The sequence below is a fragment of the Cyprinodon tularosa genome, unplaced genomic scaffold, assembly GCF_016077235.1.
Source record: "Cyprinodon tularosa strain WSP-4 unplaced genomic scaffold, ASM1607723v1 ctg516, whole genome shotgun sequence".
Taxonomy (NCBI): Eukaryota; Metazoa; Chordata; class Actinopteri; order Cyprinodontiformes; family Cyprinodontidae; genus Cyprinodon; species Cyprinodon tularosa.
The window spans coordinates 370,138-390,883 of NW_024039248.1; the positions used below are offsets into that span (position 1 = coordinate 370,138).

General features: G+C 40.7%; 1 protein-coding gene across 2 annotated transcripts in view; it reads right to left on the reverse strand.

The window, feature by feature from the left end:
- Positions 1-16,320, reverse strand: part of zfr (zinc finger RNA binding protein) — a 37,270-nt gene extending 20,950 nt beyond the window's left edge. For both annotated transcript variants that reach the window (XR_005282345.1, XM_038303662.1), the window contains exons 1-11: positions 16,181-16,320; positions 15,955-16,036; positions 11,604-11,880; positions 11,139-11,277; positions 6,226-6,444; positions 4,789-5,024; positions 4,420-4,623; positions 4,033-4,327; positions 3,741-3,934; positions 2,709-2,828; positions 439-584 (exon numbers count right to left, since the gene is read on the reverse strand). Coding sequence is in view for 1 of the 2 variants with exons in the window: in XM_038303662.1 (XP_038159590.1) it covers positions 439-584; positions 2,709-2,828; positions 3,741-3,934; positions 4,033-4,327; positions 4,420-4,623; positions 4,789-5,024; positions 6,226-6,444; positions 11,139-11,277; positions 11,604-11,880; positions 15,955-16,036; positions 16,181-16,217 (1,949 nt within the window). In the remaining variant the exon portion in view is untranslated. The remainder of the gene's footprint in view (positions 1-438; positions 585-2,708; positions 2,829-3,740; positions 3,935-4,032; positions 4,328-4,419; positions 4,624-4,788; positions 5,025-6,225; positions 6,445-11,138; positions 11,278-11,603; positions 11,881-15,954; positions 16,037-16,180) is intronic.
- Positions 16,321-20,746: the final 4,426 nt, after the last annotated feature.

A 20,746-nucleotide genomic window follows, 5' to 3' on the forward strand; every position in this document is an offset into this window, starting at 1 on the left:
GTACCCAGACCAATCACGGCACGGTTTCAAATGGCTACTGTAAAAGGGGCTATAGGCAGTGTAAACATTTTCCGTCACGTGTTTGTTTTCAGTATGAATTCTGCCCTTTGACATCATTTACTGCTTTCCTGATGTTTCTTTAGTCTCAAGCTTCCTTTTGGGATTTAAATGTGATACTTATACCTGCTTGCAAAGAGTTTATGAAAGAATCTTAGAAAAAATAAATAAATAAATCAAAGGTAATGATGAGAAATTTAACACAAAGAGAAATTTCTGCAGAAAATCTAAAATTCACAGAATTGGATTGAACATGTAAAAATGTGGATGGGAGACTGAGCGAGACATTTCCCCTCAATGAGGCCTAAACCAAATCAACCTGCAGTGGTGATCAGTAAAGCATGTGTTCAGGTTTGCATGGAGTGCAGAAGAAAGCCAGACCTCATCTCCATCCTCCAGCGCTCCTCCTCCTCCCTTCTTCTCCAGTACTCCTCTTTCTGCATCTGCTTCCTCATCTTCTCCTCCTGGATCTTTCTGGCCCGGATGCTGGGCTTGACCTCGACCTGCAGATCAGGGTTGACCTTCTTCTACAAAAGAAATCAGAGAACGAGGCTTACTGCTGTGATCTCAGGATACTTTGTGCTAAATAGAAGCAGGTTTGTTGTAACAGCAGACTGAGTTACTTTCCGCAGGTTAAACTGTACATCTGTCATCAATCGGCACTTTTAGACTCAGATTCATCCTCATCACTCAATCGAAGAGCTGAATTTTAACCCTGTAATTCACAGAAGGCCGTCTTCTGTTTCACTTTGAACTAAACGTACCAGTTTTAACATAGGAATATGTAGTAATATTTAAGGTGTTAAACAGCTTAGAAAGCGTATCACACTGGATAGATCAATGTTTATTTTAGTTTCCGTAAACCTGCAGACGTTGATCAGTCTTCAGAGTCATGATATGAATTTTAACAGAACCAGCATTGTTCTACAGAACCGCCTTACTGGACCACAATTCAAACCTGGAGATTCAATCATCCAACTTAAAGGAGAAGTCGGGTCACATTTAGAATTCAAACTTTAAAAGTACTTTAAATATGAAATTATTACCAACTGTTCAATAAATGATGAGTGTTTTCATTTCATTTGAATGTGCTTTACTGGAGGCATCCATGTTTGTCAAAGAACACTACTGCCACCTACTGGTTTGTGACGTCACGGTGCGGTATCGGCTGTTGAGCAAGTCCCAGTGCTGTATCTGGTGTTTGTCACAACGCGCTATTATCCAAGTCATCTTAAAACATTCTTCTTCCAAATGTTGGCTACATATTACAGGTTTTTTCTCTGGCCAGAAGTTCGATGGCATCATGAATCATGAAGGTCAAATAACTAAAGTTTTTTCCCCTTTTACCCGATGTATTCCAACATCCAGTCCTCTGGAAGAAGTCCTCTGGAAATCTTCAATAATTGTTGTTGATTGCAGATGTGTCTAGTATTTCCCATTGATTTTGCTTGTAAAGCGGGGAGAATGGCGCTAGGCTTACCGCACCGTGACGTCACTGCTGGAAGATGGCAGGCATGAGGTGTTGCTATGTATGGGCAAAAATGGCCACTCCCAGACAAAAATATATATATTTTTTTTACTGATTATCGCTAAATTAATTAAATCACAGCGAATGTATTAGTTTTAGATATAAATAATGATCCATTGATTATTCCGTGCTGACTGGACTTTTCCTTTAATCATCATCAAGAGTTTCTAAAAACCAGCCAGTCTCATCTCACCTCATCTCTGTTAGGATGATCAAAAACAGGATCAGAGATAGAAAGACAACAAGCTTATGAAAACCCTGGAAACATGTAGGGAAATATTTTTCAATACAGACTAAAATATTTGGAAATATTTCATCTTTCATCCCTGATAGGAAAGCGGGGAAAGAAAATATTTATTTAGTTTGTTTCTGTTCAGCCCTGAAAAGTGGCTGTTATTGTAATAGGAGTCATTTTCCTCTAATGTACTTCTCACTATTATTTAAGTTCTATTCTCGTGATGTATCGCTCCTCTTACTGGCTTTACCTTCTAACGTGTATAAGGTTTTCACCATGAAGATTACAACCACAGGTTTTGTGTTGGAAAATAAAATGGCTTCAGAAAAGTTTTTCTTTAACAAGAATTTCTTGTTTTTTTAATCATTTTATTTGTTTTTCTGCATTTTAGATCTTGCAGAAACTTCAGTCTTATTGCATTATTTGTAGATATTTAATAGGATGTAGAGCTGAAATAACCGGATTATTCATTATTAATCGATTATTAAAATAACCATCAACTAATTTAGTAATTGTTAACTGGAGTATGCAGACTGTAAAACTCGCTTTTAGCTGACAGAGCGGTTATTATATCAAGATTGTAAAGAAATACGAACATTTTCAGTTTCACCCGGTTTAATTTTGTAAAGATCCTCTTTAAGGAACTTTTTGCTATCTGATTATTAATCCGAACAGATTCATTGATTTGCAAAATAATCGTTAGTTACATCCCCAATGGGATGTCTTGTCCAATAACGACCACTTCCAAAATAAGGCTTTCAAAAAACATATACATATATACATATTTTTTTATCTACTTACACTTTAGGGCTCCTGTAAGGAGCTTGAATACTGAGCATCAGAGGAGAAACCAGCCTCCATGTGTGTCTCCAAGGGTCAGTGTCTTACCTTGTACTGCAGGCGGTGCCTCCGTCCCTTCAGATGCATCTCCTTGGCGTTGGGATCATTGAAGCTACATTCACACAGCTTGCAGTGGAAGCGAATCACCTTCCCTTCATCGTTCCTCACCTACAGGAAAACATTCAAGTAACACTGAGAAAACAACTCGAATCCAGAGGAGCAGCTGAGCGTCTGCAGGATTAAGTTCATAAAGACCAGAGGTGTCAAGTAACAAAGTACAAATACTTTACTGCAGTAATTATTTTTTAGACAACATTTTAAATCTACTCCTTACATTTTTGTATATTTCTACTTTCTACTGCTTACATTCTAACAATAGAGTTGTTATTTTTGTTTTGTTTCATATAAGATAATGTTGTTATGGCCTGTTGGTATAAAACAAAAACCATTAAAATAAGTTATTTCATCCAGAAAATTTGTTTTTTGGTTGTAAACGGTGCTGCACCAAAATAAATAGTTCTTCAAGATAATGTCAAATTAAATTTGATACTGTTAGCATTAAACTGCAAAATCATTCTGGAAATAAAATTTTTATTCCCTTAATTTGAGTAGGAAAGTAAGATGATCTCCCAATGGAATGAGCATTTTTACCCTTAAAGATAATTAATTATTATGGACTTGAAATAAGAGACTGCAGCTGGTTTTTCTATTTTTAAATGTAAATCGTCTTATTCTGTTAGCAGTGTTTCACTTACCTGCTCATTTCCAGAAAAAAAGTATTTAAAGAACAAATATGTAGATAAAATTTTTTTGCAGTTTAGTTAAAAAACTTAAGTATAAGGAAGTTATCATCCAGAATGATAGGAGGGTAGTGCAATAAAGCTTGTGTCCTCAACATTTCTTCCTGCATTAATTTTACTTCTAGTAGTTTTAAAAAATGCTACTTTTACACTTTTAGTTGAGTAAAACGATAAAGTTGATCCTCTTAACCTCTACAATAGTGTTTTTTAAACAGTGGGATTTATGCTTCTACTGGAGTAATAAACATTAATACTTCTGACACCTCTGATAAAGACTTACCTCCTCGACGTAGTCGTGGCCCACAGGCTGGACGTCACTCTGCAGGGCGATGAGCGCCGAGGCCGACAGAGAGTCACAGGCATCAGATTTAGCGTCTGGGGAGCCAGAGGAGGGCGTGGCGGGCTTAGTGACATCGCCTTTCCCTTCTTCTCTCGTCTCTTCCATCTTTGACGTGGTCTGTAATTTACTTCCAGCTGGATTATATAAAAAAAAGGAAAAACATCAAATAAAAGAAGCTAAAAATCTAAATGAGGCTAAAATGGAAGGATCAGAACAGAGAACGATCACCAACCGACAAAATTAATCTTGGGGGCGCCGATTTTCTTCCCAGCAGATGCAGAGCCGGCAGCAGAGAGGCCGCCGCTCGCCGGGTTTTTATTAGCAGCCGCACCGCTGCTGGTTGTACCGACAGCTTTCAGATAGGGGGCGCCAGAGCTGGAGGTGGAGGACAGACACGTGCTGGCAGCGCTGGAACTGCTCAGGGTGGTCTTACCAGCAGCAGACGCGCTGGAGGCGGAAGTCTGAGCGACCATACTGGGCTCTGTGGAGGGGATGGGCTTCCCCAGTTTGGTGTGAAGCTTCACAACCTGGAACAAGAACCCAGAACATTTCAGCTTTCTAACGAAAGCAGATGTGAGGCGTTGAACCGAGGCGTGTGAGAGATGGGAATAAACCGAACCTTCTGGTGCTTGGCTCCTCGGATGTGGGCGGCGTACGCATCAGCTCCAGTGCAGGAAACGTCGCAGAGTTCGCAGCGAAGCTGGTTCTGAGCGTTTCGGGCCAACGCTCCTCCTCCACTGCTGCTGCTGCTGCTGCCCTGAGACACCTTCAGCGCGGCTTCCTTCTTCTTGTGCTTCTGGCCTTCCAGATGCTCCTTGTAGGTCTGATGTTGGGATGGAGGTGATAATGGAATGTATGCCAAATATATCAGACACGTTTAGAAAGGAGTCTTTGCTGGTGACTCTGAACGCCTCACGGTGGTTCTCTGCTGAGTTTTAGCAGCGTTCAGATAGCCATGACGCTAGCAGCATCAGTAGTGCAGACTTACCTGGGGGCCGGCACAGCTGATCTTGCAGACGTCACAGTAGTGTATCTGAGTGGGTTTAGGTGGCTGCTTGGGTCTGAGCTGCTTGTTCTGGAAGGTGGGCTTCTTATTGAACGTGTTTCCACTCCAGGCGGCCGTCGCTGCCACCGCTGCTACCGCCTGCTTCTGCTGCTGCTGCTGCTGGTAGTAGCTGGAGGCTGCAGAGTACACGGCTGCTTCGTAGCCCGAGTAGGAGGTTCCTGGAGCAGAAACACAGCATCACATGAATCCTGATCACTCCCCGTGGTTACTGGTGGGCGGGGCTCGTTTAAGACGTCCGCCAGGTTTCAGATTATAGTTTGGATCGAGGAACAACAACAGAAAAGGGAACTTAAACCTGTTCGATGGAGTCTAATGAGTGGGCTTGTTTGGTAGGAAAGTTGATTCTAAGAACAAATCATGACCTGAACCAATAAACTGATGCTTAACTGCAGATTATTTCTTATGCTACGCTCACACCATGCCTCTAGAGCAGCTTTGACTCTCCTGAAGCACATCAAACACTAACCCTAGCGCCCAGTAAATTGTGTCCAGACACGCCTGATTGTTCTGCTGCTCCTGTGTTCAATGGCAGAGAGCAGCTTTGCTATATCTGCTGTGATCAGTGGGTAAAAAGTTAGTTTAATATATCTCTAAGTGAGAAAGTGCACCTGAAAACCAGATTACCATCCTTCCTTAAAATATTATTTGGAGCCGCTCAGGCCCCCACATAGCGGCGTTGCGCTGTAACTGGGAACCTCAAGCAGCAGCTGCCCAGTCGCCTCTTGGAGGTTTTCCCCTGCTGCTTCTGCTGCCTGAAGCCTGTTACGTGTGAACGTAGCATTAATCCCTCAATTTTTTGCAAGATTCATCTTTCGTTTTGAGCAACGATTACCTACAAATGTAAAACATAATTTTACAAGAGAAACACGTCCATTAGGTCACTAGAAGATTCTCTCTTAGCTATAAAGGAAGACATATTGGGTCTCAGTCCTACTAGTGTCAGCGAGGAGAGAGGCATCAGTTCTGACAGCTGTCTGCTAACATCCAGTGAAGAGAAGGTCCCTGCTTGAATTTATAAACTGTGTTTACTTCTTTACGGCTGCAGAAAGAAGAGCTTTAATAACACCCAACCATCAGAGTCTTCATAAAGGTGTTCAGGGTAGAATGTTAGCTCTGCAGTTCACTTTAGACACAAAATAAATATTTAAATGATCTTAAAATATTTAAGACAACAACTTTTTTTATATGTCAAAGGTTAATTAGTTGCAGAGTGAGATGACGAGCTGCAACCAGCATTCCAGCGGTTTTAAACACCAACTTTATCATCAGGCCAAAAACCTTAAGTGTTGCCTTAACTATGAGGGTGACTATTGGTTGAGAACATGGGGCCAGTGGTGGCTCTGATGATGGAAAAGTTACCAGAGTATGTGACGGCGTTGGTGCTGTATGTTGGGCTCTGGGAGTAAGAGGGAACGACCGAGGCTGCGGCCGCCACCGGCTGGACGGTGGAGGTCACAGGGAAGATGGAGAAGGTGGATGAAGCTGGACTGGCAGCGGCGGGCTTTATGACGGTCACCTGGCGGTTTTGCTGGCTCTGGGTGTACGAGGTCACACCTTGGCTGTATACCGGTTTGGGAGCTAGAAGCAAAAAACAAGACAGAAATACAGATTTAATGCAGCCAAGATGGCGAACTTAAAACAGAACGGAACTGATGGAAAATCTGCTCAGCCTCTGTCGACCCGCCATGCACAACAAGCGCACCAAAAGGCCCACTGCTAATCAGACACGCCATCACTGGCAAACCTGCCATAGTCTCAGGCCCCGTCCACACGAAGTCAAAACGAACACGAAAGGCTAATATTTTCCAGAATGTTTGTCGTAAAGACGGAGACGTAAAATAAATGTGATCGACCACACGAATGCATGAAAACGCTGCAAAATGTATGCCAGGCCTGTGCCAGGCATACCAAAGCAAAAATAGGCGAAAACAGGCCACGAAATGTTGGGCATGAGCACTAATATTTATACAACAACCAAACCGGAAAACCCCCTGCGGGTCCATTTTCGTGGTTCAGTCAAATTCAGGTGCTGAACTATGTGGTCGATATTGCTCTGTTCTTCCTGGAGATATTCCAGAAGAAGAAGATTCTGTTGTAAGCCCGACAGCAGGGTGAGTAGCATGAGCAGCAACCATTCAACACAGTACGGCGCCATTGTTGTTGCGATACTGTGTCGCGCATGCGTGTTTAGAGGCGACGCTATGACGCATGCGTGCAAGAAAAAAAATGCTTAAAGATGGAAACGCGAAAACGGCGTTTCAAAATCTTCCCACTCTGAAGGCTTAATAAAAAAAAGATCGTTTACAGACCCCCGAAACGCCGGCTTCGTATGGATGAGAGGCTGGTTTGGTGAAAAATGTATGCGTTTAGGCCAGGGTTTGACTTCGTGTGGACGGGGCCTCAACCATTCCCCTTTGAAACGCTCCTACCAGCCCTGAGCTCTGACCCCCGTCAGGTTGAGGGAGGCTGTGAAGGAGCCTTCTTTATGGCAGCAGTAGGAGGACCCGGTCCTGCCATTTATACTGTTTGAATTTCACTGGAACCATAAATCAGCAGCTCTATCCCGACATGATGATATGTAGATGACGATGCGATGTTCGCAAGATCAAAAAGTGTCTAAGGATACCGTTTAAAAGCTTACGGTCTATATACTGCGATAAAATCTACACACAGAATTATTTAAACCGATATCAAGTCAAAGAAAAACAGAAATATGATTCTTCATTTTATTTCTAAGCTCTAAAAGACATCAGGTGTGAAAACTAAAATAGCATTATTCTAATGATATTAATAATAAAAGCCCTATTTATACATTCTTTTGAAACCGTGCCTAGATTGGTCTGAGCACGGTAACCAAGATAACTGTTGAGCGTAAATGATACGCAAAACTGAACGGGACTGTGCAAGACACAACCGAGCCGTGCTAAACTGGTAGTAGTTCGTCAGTAGGGCTCAGCGTGGTTCAGTTCTTACATAAAGAGCACATGATCAAACCGCCTCATCTCCCCACAGTCAGTTTCCCTACCGTGCCACACGATTTTCATTGATGATTCTAGTTAGCAGTGTGACGAACCTCAACATCTCGTTTCCTGCGTCTGTAATTTCTGATCAGACTATCGTTTGTCGTATCCACTTCCCAAAAGCTGGAGCATTTGGCTCCCTTCCCACTGGCAAAAAAAAGCTGGTCTAACCCCTTGCCGGCAGCTGTGTGGCCTCTGACCCCGTGCACGCTGCATGTCTGATGACATCACCACGCTGGGTTAGCGTTGATGATGTCACCAGTTCGACAGAAATCAGGAAAGTAAACAATGGAAAGCAGCATGTAAGGACGCCAGGGCGTAGTTGGTGTTCTTTATTGTTTCGTTCTTTTATCTCACCAGAGCCGCTCCACGTTTATCGAATGTTTACAGAGATCTTTCTTCTTGTTAGATCAGAAGTGATTGGTACAGTGTGTTAACATCCATACGTTGCGTTCAATGGTATCACGTAATTTAGTGGGCCTGGGGTTACCACAGCGTGCCGATCACAGCTGAGGTGATTTTAACGCGAGCCGCTTTTTGAGTCATTTGACCCGGTAGACACGCGTCAGTGAGCTGTTCCCACTGCTACTAAAAGCTCATTGTTACTAGGGGTGTGAGAAATAATCGTTTTGGCGATATATCGTGATATTCTGCTGCCCAATATAATATCGATCTTTCAATTCTTAGTATCCATTTAAAAAAAAAAATGGTTACATAAAACATTGATGGGAAAATGGGCTACCTCTGCACCACCACTCTGGCAGAAAGCGCTGTGGAGCCCTTTAACTGTGCGTGCAGCACCAAATCTGTATTTGAGGCAGTCTCAGTGGAAGAAAACCCCAAACAACATGGAAAATAATACCTAATCAATATTTTCTGATCAAAATATACAGCACTTGCTGTTTTATCTCATCATTTGATTTTGATAGCTGGGGAAAATATGGCAATATATAGTGATACTGCAATATCGTGATAATATCGTATCGTGACCCAAGTATCGCGACATGTATCGAATCGCAACACTCATGCCAATTAGGGTTGTCAAAAGTATCGATACTCAAAAAAGTATCGATACTGAAACGTTGTATCCGGATACAATACTCATTTTCAAAAGTATCGATACAGCCATCTAAAGTGCAGAATAGTGGAAAATCACTTTCTGAACACTGTGTGATTGAATAATTCTGTGCATTTTTCAGTTTCAGACTTTTTTTGTAACAGGTGCAGCTGACGAGTGTTATTTTTGTTTACCTGGTTTGGCCAAGGAAGGAACACTTTTAGCCAAGGAAGGAACACTTAATTTTAATTTTAAGTTTTTTATCAAGCTTGCTTAATATTGTGCACAGCATACAACCTCAAAATATTATTCTTATTGTTTTTTTATTCATTTCTTGTATTTTTTTAGTAATGAAAATATTTCTGCTGAATTTTAGAGTCTTTGTATTTATTCCATTGGTATCGAAAAGGGTATCGAGTATCGAATATTTTACTTAGCATCGGTATCGAGTTGAAAAGTTTAGTATCGTGACAACCCTAATGCCAATACTCACCTCTAATTGTTACCAGGTTCAAGGTTTTTCAGCCAGTGGGAAAGGGTTATAAAATATGATGATGGGAACCAATGGGTTTATTTTTTCATCAAAGGGATTAGCTCGTCCATCATAGAATTGATTTATTTACTCCCCTAATTTGAAAGACTGGAGACATTTCAAGTAGGAAAGGTTTCACGATTGTACATTTAGGTTTAAAGTAGGGCTGCAACTAACGATTATTTAAAAAATCGATAAATCGGCCGATTATTTTTTCGATTAATCGATGAATCGGACAAAAAATATTTTTTATATTAACCTCTTTATTCCAAAATGAACATTTTAGACAGAACAAACAAGCACACAAGTACAGGTTTCTCATTAACTGTACTGGTGCAATATGAAAAAATAAATGTTTGTGTTAAAACTACGCAAACTTACATGAGAAATGTAGCTGTACATCCACAAAATATAGGGTACTTTGTTTCATAAAGCGCAAAAAAAGACATTTTTGTTTTTAAAAGCCCCTAAGGGGTTCAAACAATAGGGCCCCCCATTTAAACAAATGAGTTTTTTTAGACTAGAAGAGTTCTGCCTTTTAAGACAGGAAAGTATAGCAGTTAAAGTTGCTGCTTGAGAAAATACTGAACCATAGAGATAAAAATAGCCCTGTGATTCAAATTATAAATTGTATTTGGAATAAAAATGAGAGAACTAGGGGAGCTAAAAAACACATCCTCCAAAGACTCCAATTTACATGGGAATGTGGCATATAATTAATTGACATATTACTGATCTTGCTGGATTTTATTCTGCTTTACTTCCATAAATTGCAGGATCTTCTTTACTTTATCTTTGCCAGAAGATTTAAACTTTAAAAGCCTTGCCCTCATAATTTGCAAGTTAATTTATTTATAAAGTAAATGTAAACGCTGCTTAAGCTAATTCAAATGAAATTAAAAGTAAAATAAGTCGCCAACCTTATCACTGTCTGTAACCTACTAACACGGTAAGGAAAGCATCAGATGAGCTACCTGAGAAACTAACGTTACGTTTCCCCACTTTAAAACCAAACAAACATGGTGGTTCCGTGCCATGTTAATTTCTTTTGAAAAAAGTTGCATGTTATCACTTTTTTCGCTTTACAACGCGCAGGCTATTTTAATTATTGTGATCAATTTGCGCCGTCAATCCCGGTGCATGCCCGCTTCATTTGCAGTCTGGACGCTGAGGCTCTGACTGCAGCGCTGAGAGGGACTCCTGCGGGAGCGGGGGGGAGGCGCCCCACGGCAGAGTAGGAACGATACATGCTTTCACGTAAGAGTCTCCAAAAGCCGCCAGTGACACCGAAAAAGGTCGCCAGATTTGTCGCTAGTCGTTTTTTTTAAAAATAGTCGCTGGAGGGGTCTGAAAAGTCGCTGAGTTGGCAACACTGTACCTGCGGCGCTGACTCGCTCTGCCATATTTTTTTTTCTTCCTCTTTCAGTCAAGAGGCAGTGATGACGGCGCGGCGGATGACGCAATAATCGCACAACACAACTAATCGATGATGAAATTCGTTGTCAACGCTTTTAAAAGTCGATTTTTATCGATTTTATCGATTCGTTGTTGCAGCCCTAGTTTAAAGGAGCAAAGACTGACGGTTAAGTCTGTATCTTATATGTAGCAACAGCTGAGGGCGCACCAATAAACTCTACTGAAAGATTAGGAACTCTGAGCATACCTGTCTGGTAGTAAGAGTCTGCCACGCTGGGCTGCGGCTGTGCAGCAGCGACGGCCGCGGTGACAGACGGCTGCGGGTAGTACTGCTTACTGTCGTAGGCTACAGCTGGAGCTGTGGAGCGAACATAAGAGTAGGAGTCCTGCAGAGAAAAGCAGAACTTTAGGGCTGCTTCCTCATCTTCTAAAGCAGAGAAGCAGCAGATATTTTGTTGTCAGACAATGTTTAACATGTAGGGTTCACTCTGAACATAAAGAGGTTGTTTTAAATGGACAAATATCTTCTGATTGACCTTTTTAATAGATAAAGAGTGATTGGAACTTTTCTGAATTTCTAAGAAAAACCAAAAAGCATCCAATTCATAAAAACCTATTTTTTTATATCAAATGATCAGGATTGCAGGTCAATAACTGTGTTCAGCTTGTATCCATTAGCTTATAGCCGTGGGACAAAAAAGATGGCGGTTACCTGGTAGTTCTGAGAGGTGACGGGTGGAGGCGGTGGAGGGACCTCCGCCTGGCGCTGCGCGTAGCCGTAATCAGTTGTAGCATGGGTTGGCTGGTATCCCCCATAGGCTGCAGCAGTCGCGGCTGCCACGGCGACGGGCGCAGGCCTCGCCACGGCGACGGCAGCAGTCGGAGCATAGGCTGCTGCCACAGTGTGGGCAGCGACAGGAGCCTGATGAACTGTGTAACTGGCCACAGTGGTAGGATGAGTGTACGCTACCCCTGCAGTTGGCTGCTGGCTAGAAGGAGAAAAGGATCACATTTCAATTACGACGACTGGATTATGGAGATCTGAAATTCATTTTTATTCATATTTATTTTTAGAGATGAGATATGTCACTTCGTATGTCAGAAAAAGAAGGTGACACGATTTTTTCTGGTATGAATGTTATTTCAGATACCACTGATCTCTATTTATTCACTGGTTATTTTGGATTGCCGATATCCCAAAAAGAGTGGCCGCCATATTGGTACTCCCCACTTCATACATTTTTTCTCAATTTTGTTGTAAACTTGAGGGCATAAATTATCCCAGGCCTTCTGTTCTCATTCTTTAAACTAACAGGTTTTTTCCCATTTAGAGCTTCCTTTACGAAACCTCTGGAGGTAAAATAAGTCAATGGTTTCCTAGCCTGACGTAGTCCGACTCAATTCTAGTCAGAATATGAGTCTGATTCTGCTCCATAGAGCTGTGATTATGGGGCGTGTTTCGAACGAACCAGGAAAAAAAATGCCTCTGCACTCAATTGGATAGACCTACAACCAATAAGAGCAACGGAGTGCGTGACGTATGTTAAGCGAGGCATAGTTGTTGTCCACAAAAATCAAAGCGTGCAGTTGCACGCCTAGAATAAGAAGATGAGACTTGATCGCGTTTCTCTGTTCCTCTTTTAAAATTAATTTGCTGTCGATATCTTCTAGAACAGACCTAATAGCAGAATCTACTCATCCAAACTCTCCAGCGGCAGCCATTGTTGTTGTCACCCAAGCGCGCTTTGGTCACGTGGTTGATTACGTTACTCTTGATCATCTGTCCATCATCGTATAAAGCCCGCCCTGACAATTTGATTGGATCGCCTGACAGTAGGCGATAATACTCACGCTACTATGGAGCAGAGCCAGACCGAACTTCCCCGAACTCAAACCTTGTGGGCGGGACTAAGTTCGGAATGGCACCCAGGCTAATGGTTTCCCTTAGATAGAAAACTTTGTATCAATCTGACGGGATGATCTGGTGAACTGGAAAGTGCCTTGAGATGACGTGTTGTGAATTGGAGCTATAGAAATAAACTGAATTGAACTTCTGACCAGCTGCAGGTTACAGCAGGAAGAAGGAAGGACCTGATGCAGCTCATCTTCATCCTGATGAAGAGTCTGTATCATGTTTAGCTGAGCTCTGCTCCTATCAGTGCCATTGACGCAGTTTTACAACATAAGGTTTTACTATGGAAAAACACCAGTGTCTCCAGTTCATTTAGCCTCTGACGCTGTTTGAGGGCGGATTCTAACTCAAAACCTCACGTATACAGGCTAGGACTACTATTTCTGCATGTTTTGTTTCATTATATTATATAGCTCATTACATGCTTTCCCCAATTACAGTAGCAAAAAATATTATTTTGAAAAGGTTCAACACTCATTTTAAATGAGCCTCTGTGCTAAAACTGTGAGAGATTAGTGCTGGCAGCCTTCCTGAACGCATAACTGGAAAGAATGTGGCAAGAAAAAAATAAAAACAACAGAAAAATGTTTTTATGAGCAACTTTAGTGACTCTGCTGGAGCCCACTGCAGCTCAGGTTTACTATAACTGAAGCAGGGACCTGAACGTATCATGCTTTGTCCAGGAACACAAAGTAAAGAGCTAATTTAAGAGACAGGTATATTTACACTATGCAAGCAAGGCCTGAATTGGGAAACACAGAGGCCAGGTTTGCCTGCCACGGTTAATTAGAAAAGGGTGAACAGAAAAGAGTCCTTTGCAGTGGGATGACTTGGTAATTATTTTTGCTCTGGTGTGAAGATTGGGCACAAAACAACCTCTCAGAGACTAAATGTGCTTTTATTAAGCCGAGCTCTGTTCCTGTCAGCTCCACTGACGCAGTTTTACATTTCACACATTTTTTAAAGATAACTAAAGGTTTAAAAAAAAAAAAAAATCCCCCTAGTCAAGACCAGTGTCTCCGGTTCATTTGCTCTCCGACACGGTTTGAGGGCGGATTTTAACTCCTTCTCAGGTTTTAAGATAGAAGCTGAATTTAAAATCCTCCTTCTCACATATAAAGCCTTAAATGGCCATGCTCCATCTGATATCAGAGATCTGATTGTTCCTTATGTTCCTAACAGAGCACTTCGCTCTCAATCTGCAGGTTTACTAGTGGTTCCTAGAATTTCTAAAAGTAGAATGGGAGGCAGATCTTGTAGTCATCAGGCTCCTCTCCCGTGGAACCAACTACCAGTTTTAGTCCGTGAGGCAGACACCCTGTCTACTTTTAAGGCTAGGCTTAAAACTTTCCTTTTTGATAAAGCTTATAGTTAGGCCCCGTCCACACGAAGTCAAAACGAACACGAAACGCTAATATTTTCCAGAACATTTGTCGTAAAGACGGAGACGTAAAATAAATGTGATCGTCCACACGAATGCATGAAAACGCTGCAAAATGTATGCCAGGCCTGTAAGTGGCGCTGTGGTGCCAAAGCAAAAATAGGCGACGAAATGTTGGGCATGCGCACTAATATTTATACATGGTTGCCCTGCGGGTCCATTTTCGTGGTTCAGTCAAATTCAGGTGCTGAACTATGTGGTCGATATTGCTCTGTTCTTCCTGGAGATATTCCAGAAGAAGAAGATTCTGTTGTAAGCCCGACAGCAGGGTGAGTAGCATGAGCAGCAACCATTCAACACAGTACGGCGCCATTGTTGTTGTGATACTGTGTCGCGCATGCGTGTTTAGAGGCGACGCTATGACGCATGCGTGTAAAAAAAAAAAAGTGCGGTTAGAGCTTAAAGATGGAAATGCGAAAACGGCGTTTCAGAATCTTCCCACTCTGAAGGCTGAATAAAAAAAAGATTGTTTACAGACCCCCGAAACGCCGGCTTCGTGAAAAATTTGTGCGTTTAGGCCAGGGTTCGGCTTCGTGTGGACGGGGCCTTAGAGTGGCTCAGGTTATCCTGAGCTATCTCTATAGTTATGCTGCTATAGGCTTAGACTGCTGGAGGACATAGGGACCCCTTTTTCATCATTCTGCTTCATTCTATCTCTATTCTCCCACTCTGCTGAATCTGTTAGTTCAATCTCTAACATTCTGCTTTCTCTGCTTTTTCTCATTGTAGAGTGGCTCAGGTTATCAGGAGCTATCTCTATACACAGAAAAAAAATAATGCAACAGTACTTGGCATTTTCTTAATCATATTTAGTTACTTTAACACAATTGTGTGAAAGTAGCATGGTAATACATAAAACAATTGGGTTAGAGTAACTAAATATGATTACAAAAGCAGTTGCATTATTTGTTTCAGTATGCTGCTATAGGCTTAGACTGCTGGAGGACATTGGGTCCCCTTTTTCCATCATTCTGCTTTATTCCACCTGTATTCACCTAGAATTTGTTATTCCAATCTCTAACGTTCTGCTCTCTCTGCTTTTTCTCATCATAGTAGCTTCGCTTTTACTGTTTGGCTGTGACTCCATCCTGGAGAGAAATATCAGCTGTGATGCTGCCATTAACACCTTTGTTTATAGATGCTGGAGATCGGCCTGTTTTTCAGTGTAGTCCTGTTTCTCTGACTGTGACTAACTGCATATGCTCCTGTGGAGCTGGTTGACAGTTGCCTTTTGTATCTATGCTTCTTTTTCTATGTCTGCTTCTGTCTCGTTGAACCCTAGTCAGCCTCAGCAGATGGCCGCTCACACTGAGCCTGGTTCTGCTGGAGGTTTCTTCCTGTTAAAAGGGAGTTTTTCCTCTCCACTGTCGCTACAAATATGCTTAGTGTGAGGGATTGCTGAAGAGTCAATGAATCGATGCAATCAACTGGTTTTCCTTAGATAGAAAACTTTGAATCAATTTATTGGATGATCTGGTGAACTATAAAGTGATTTGAGATAACGTGAATTGGCGCTATAGAAATAAACTGAATAGATGCAGAGCACAGAGTGACCGATTAGGCTTTCATCCAGAAACGCAGAAGGACCAGCGCCCCCTCCCCCCCTCTGGGACAATAGCAGAACAGATCCTGCACTGGTTGCCTATATTACTGCATCCATCATGGGGTAGAAGGTTGGACCAAACAGACGGCCTCCTACTGGTGTCTTACCTGTACTGAGCTGCGGCGCCATGTGTAAATCCGAAATAATTGCCGGTAGCCATTTTGGCATCTTCACCAAGCCGGCTGGGCACTGCAGAGGACAGACAGCAGGAGGCGATCAGCGCTTCAAGGACTAGCCGTTAGCATAGTTACTCATGATGCTCGGCAGCTTTCAAACATCTACAAGCCAGAAGAAATGCTTCTAAAACATGTCCGAGCTGCTAGAGATACTCACCATAGGTGAAGGAGACCACTGGACAAATAGGAATCATTGGTTTATTGAAGTGTTTCACCGATGCCTCACCAGGACAACAGCCTTCATATTACATGTCGTATCCGGAAATGCTGCCCCCGCCTCCTCCCGCGCATGCGCACTATAGGTGCGCAGCGGTGCGGGGCGCTGCAGTGTGTTCTGGGTCTGGTTCTATCTGGCCGCTGATTCACCAGGATCGGAACCAGCAGCGTGTTTTTATTCACACCACTGCAGGAAGCCTGCTGCTGCTGTTTGGGCCAAACTTCATGCGCTCCGTCCTTCACAATTTGATCAAGTTTTTAAGCAACAAGCAGGTTTAACCACTGATCTCTATTTATTCACTGGAACCCTGATTGGCCGAAATAAGTGAAGCCACCGTCCGCCATGTTGGTACTCCCCACTCCCACAAAGACACGCAGTAAAAAATGTCTCCCTGTGCAGCATTTGGCTGCTAAAACCAGCAGTTTGCTGGATGTAGGAAGACTTTACAGATTATGTCACAGTCAGTGGATGAACGAACCAAGGAAATAGGAAATAAATATATACGTTTTGTAGTGTTTATATATGTTGCATGCATAACCAGACATGTAAGAAATAATTACCATAACAATGTATTAAATCCATGTGAACATCATCTTTTTCGCACTTTTGACATATCTGTAATATTATGCTCCATTAACTTATTAATTTTCTCATGATGGATTTGTATAATATGTTATATTACATGATTAACAGACTTAATTGACTTCATAATGACTCTGCAATGTGATGTGCCTATTTTTTTTATTCTAAGTTAAAGTAATCTATTGATGCTATGAAACAGCCAGTCTGTGTCAAAGTGGTGAATTTATCTGTATTTTTAAAGTCTTAGGTCTCCCTGAAAATGAGAACATCATCGTTGTTCGATGCTGTAGCGCACTGTCTCAGATTTAGATTGCGACCGGTCTAACTAGGGAGCACCAATATGGCGGCCGGTGGCTTCACTTCACCCCCGTTCTACCAACGGGCAATCAGCAATCCAGTGAATAGAAAGGGATCAGTGGGTTTAACTGATTAACATTACAGATGATTTAATAAACTAATCCCTCCTTTCTTTTTCATCTCTGCATATCATTTTAATTACTATTATAGTGCTTTATTTATTTATTTGTTAATTGATCACTTTTAATGTTATTTCAACCTTTGAATAAAGGTAATAAAGTTATCCCCTCTCCAGTGGTTACACCTGAAGCTCAGGATGGGGCCAATGTTTTTTCATGGAGGCATAGAGCAGAAGCATATAATGATAAACAGGACATTGGTTCACTTTGATGTTTGAAATAAGAGCTGATTGTGGCTCTGCAGACTCAGGATATTTTATACCCCTATCACTGCTGCACTTTAAGAAATTAAAATGTTCTGAGAGCTGTACAAAACGAAATGTCACAGAGTGCATACAAAACCACAATAAAAGTTGTCTAAGGCTGTGGGATTATAAAGTATTTTTTTAATATATTTTTATTATACAGTAACAGATTAAGTAGTAGGGATAACTGATTTATCAGCCCTGATTTCCTTAATTTTGGGAGTTTGATTATCGGATACTTGAAATTGAAACCGATTAAAACTTTAAAAGTGTATCATGATCACATAACAAATATAAAATGATTATAAAAAGAAAGATATTATTATAAGAATCAGCATGTCATGCTTTCTAAACATCGGTTATTGGGCTGAACTCTGTGGTTAATGCACAACAAAAAATGGTGATTTAGTCACAATACGACTGAAGCTGAAAATGAAATACCATCCATCCATTTTCTTACATGCTAAATCCTAAACTGGGTCACAAGGGGAGCTGGTGCTTGTCTCTACGGGCGAGATGTGGAATAAACCCTGGACAGGTCGCCAGTACATTGCAGGGTGAAAATGAAATACCTTAATTTTTAATTTCTTAAAAGGAAAGTATGAAGGTAAAAATATGAAACCTTTTCATGATGGTTTCTGTTCCAATGCATATCCATTATAAATGTATTTAGTATTATGTCTTTTGTACAGGGGCCAGAACCAGCTCTACGGGGGCACTGGCCTCCGCTGGCTCCTATCTAGAACCGGCAATGAATCTTTCCTTTGCTGAGTCCTATTTATTGAATACAGCTTTAAGAGAAGCTAGTGTTTTGTTTTGTGAAATTGTTTTTTCTTTATTGTCAGTAGTTATTGCTAAAATGTTAAAAGCAATATTATGCTCTGTAATGGGTTGGATTTTCTGTTATAATGAGGTGAGAAATACATCCTTATGATGTGTTTACATATTGCAAAGTTAAGTTGATACTGTTTATTTTTATGTCTTCTTGATATTTATTAACTAAAAAACAAACTAAAAAAAAAAAACAGATAACGATGGAGTCACTGAAGATGGAGTCCAGGTCCCACCTTGATCTAAAGGCCACCAGCACAGCACCCTGGCCCCCCCAGTAGAGTCACTGGTTGATCCCCATGTTGTGTTGCACTGATTCAAGCATAAGGAAGCCTGAAAGTCAGAGCATTTACATCTCTGAAAGACCTTTATTGCATTATTAAAAATCACTTTTTATAGAAAAAACATGTATATATGAAAATGAATAAAACCTTGAATTCAATTTCCTTTATGTTCCAAAAAAAGATGACTGAGAATCTTCACCAGCATATTTCATTTCTGGTTTAATGTAAAATTGTATCACTAAATTTATAATGATTTTTAGGGTGTGGTAGAAGAAAATAGCTTTTTGGAACTGAAAGTCTCCTCTATCTTTAGTATTAATAATTTTGTTGACCCTACATTTTAAACCTTCCAAGATGATGCATCAGTAACAACAGAAGGCTATTTGTTTTATTCCTGCAGATCTGGTCTATATCTTTCTGTTCTTGCAGAGAATATCTGAGTTGAAATATGTAAGTGAGAGAAGTTAATTGATGAATGGATTACAAACCAATAATTTAACGTTAAACATGAAACACCTTTTAGATTTGGACTCTAAATCAGAGGGTTTTTCTTTATTATTGAGATATTGACATATCGCCTCATCTGTTCCTGTTTGGCTGTGACTCCATCCTGGAGAGAAACATCAGCTGTGCTGCTGCCATCAACACTTTTGTTTATAGATTTTGGAGCTTGGCCTGTTTTTCAGTGTAGTCCTGTTTCTCTGACTGTGACTAACTGGATGTGCTCCTATGAAGCTGGTTGACAGTTGCCTTTTCTATCTCTGCTTCTTTTTCTATCTCTGCTTCTGTCTCCTTGAACCCCAGTCGGCCTCAGCAGATGGCCGCTCACACTGAGCCTGGTTCTGCTGGAGGTTTCTTCCTGTTCAAAGGGAGTATTTCCTCTCCACTGTCGCTACAAGCATGCTTAGTGTGAGGGATTGCCTTTGAGTCAATGAGTCGATGCAATCAGCTGGTTTTCCTTAGGTAGAAAACTTTGAACCAATCTGACTGGATGATCTAATTACTGTAAAGTGCCTCGGATGACATGTAATGTGAATTGGTGCTATATAAATAAACTGAATTGAACTGAGTATCCTGAAAAGACTAATTTGTTAAAGAGGATTTAGTTTCCTTTTGTAGTAATATAGGATATTGGATTAGTTTAATCCAGATCCCCACTCCATTTCAGTTGGTGGCAGTAATGCAGCAAAAAGTTGCATAAAACAAGAAGAAGAAGAATATTTGGGTCTTTTTTTTATTTTTTTATTTTAAAATTTTAATGCAAATTTTACAAAGTACAAAACAATGACAGGGCGAAATGTATATGAATTTCAATTCAAAACAACTTCTTAACAGATCAAGTCAGTTCGTAAAATGGAGCATCATCACGCAAGTATATAAATAATAAATACCATGAAATAATACAGAAACAAGACACCACAAACATTACACCATTTACACACCTGAATTGTGTCTGAAATGAAATTATAACAAAACTGTACAGAAGTAAAGTAATAAAATAAAAATAAAGGACAATTTTATATCAACTTCAAGTTTTCCAATAAGGATGATACTTTGACAGCGGGTTTGGAATTAGTTAGTCTCAGAGACTTATAATATAAATCAAAGTCCAATGGCAATAAGTGGGCTTTGTCTTAAAATACCTACATCTGTGAATTAAAAATGTTCCCATCAGTATAAGGTAATTTCCTAAATATTCAAGAGTCTTATTCTCACTTTCTAAACCAAATAAAATACTTGTGTCAGATAGTGGTGACAAAACAACGTTCTTACATATTAGCCAACTTTGGAAATCTTTCCAGAATTTAAAGATTGGTTCACAAAAAAAAATGTTTCAAACTCTCAACGTTTCTCATGCAAAAAACACAATATATCAAGCTTAAACTTAGAAGTCAAAAATTCTTTAGTTGGATATATTTCATTGATAATTTTGAATTGCCTCTCTTTCGCTTTTGGTGGCTGAGGGTAAGTTAGTAATTAGTAATTAGTTCTTATTTTAATAATCTGATTTGCTGTAAAGTCCTTTAAAATGTAATGTCTTCTAATTGGATTTGGGAAAAGTTCTTTTAAAAGGAAATTCCTCAACAT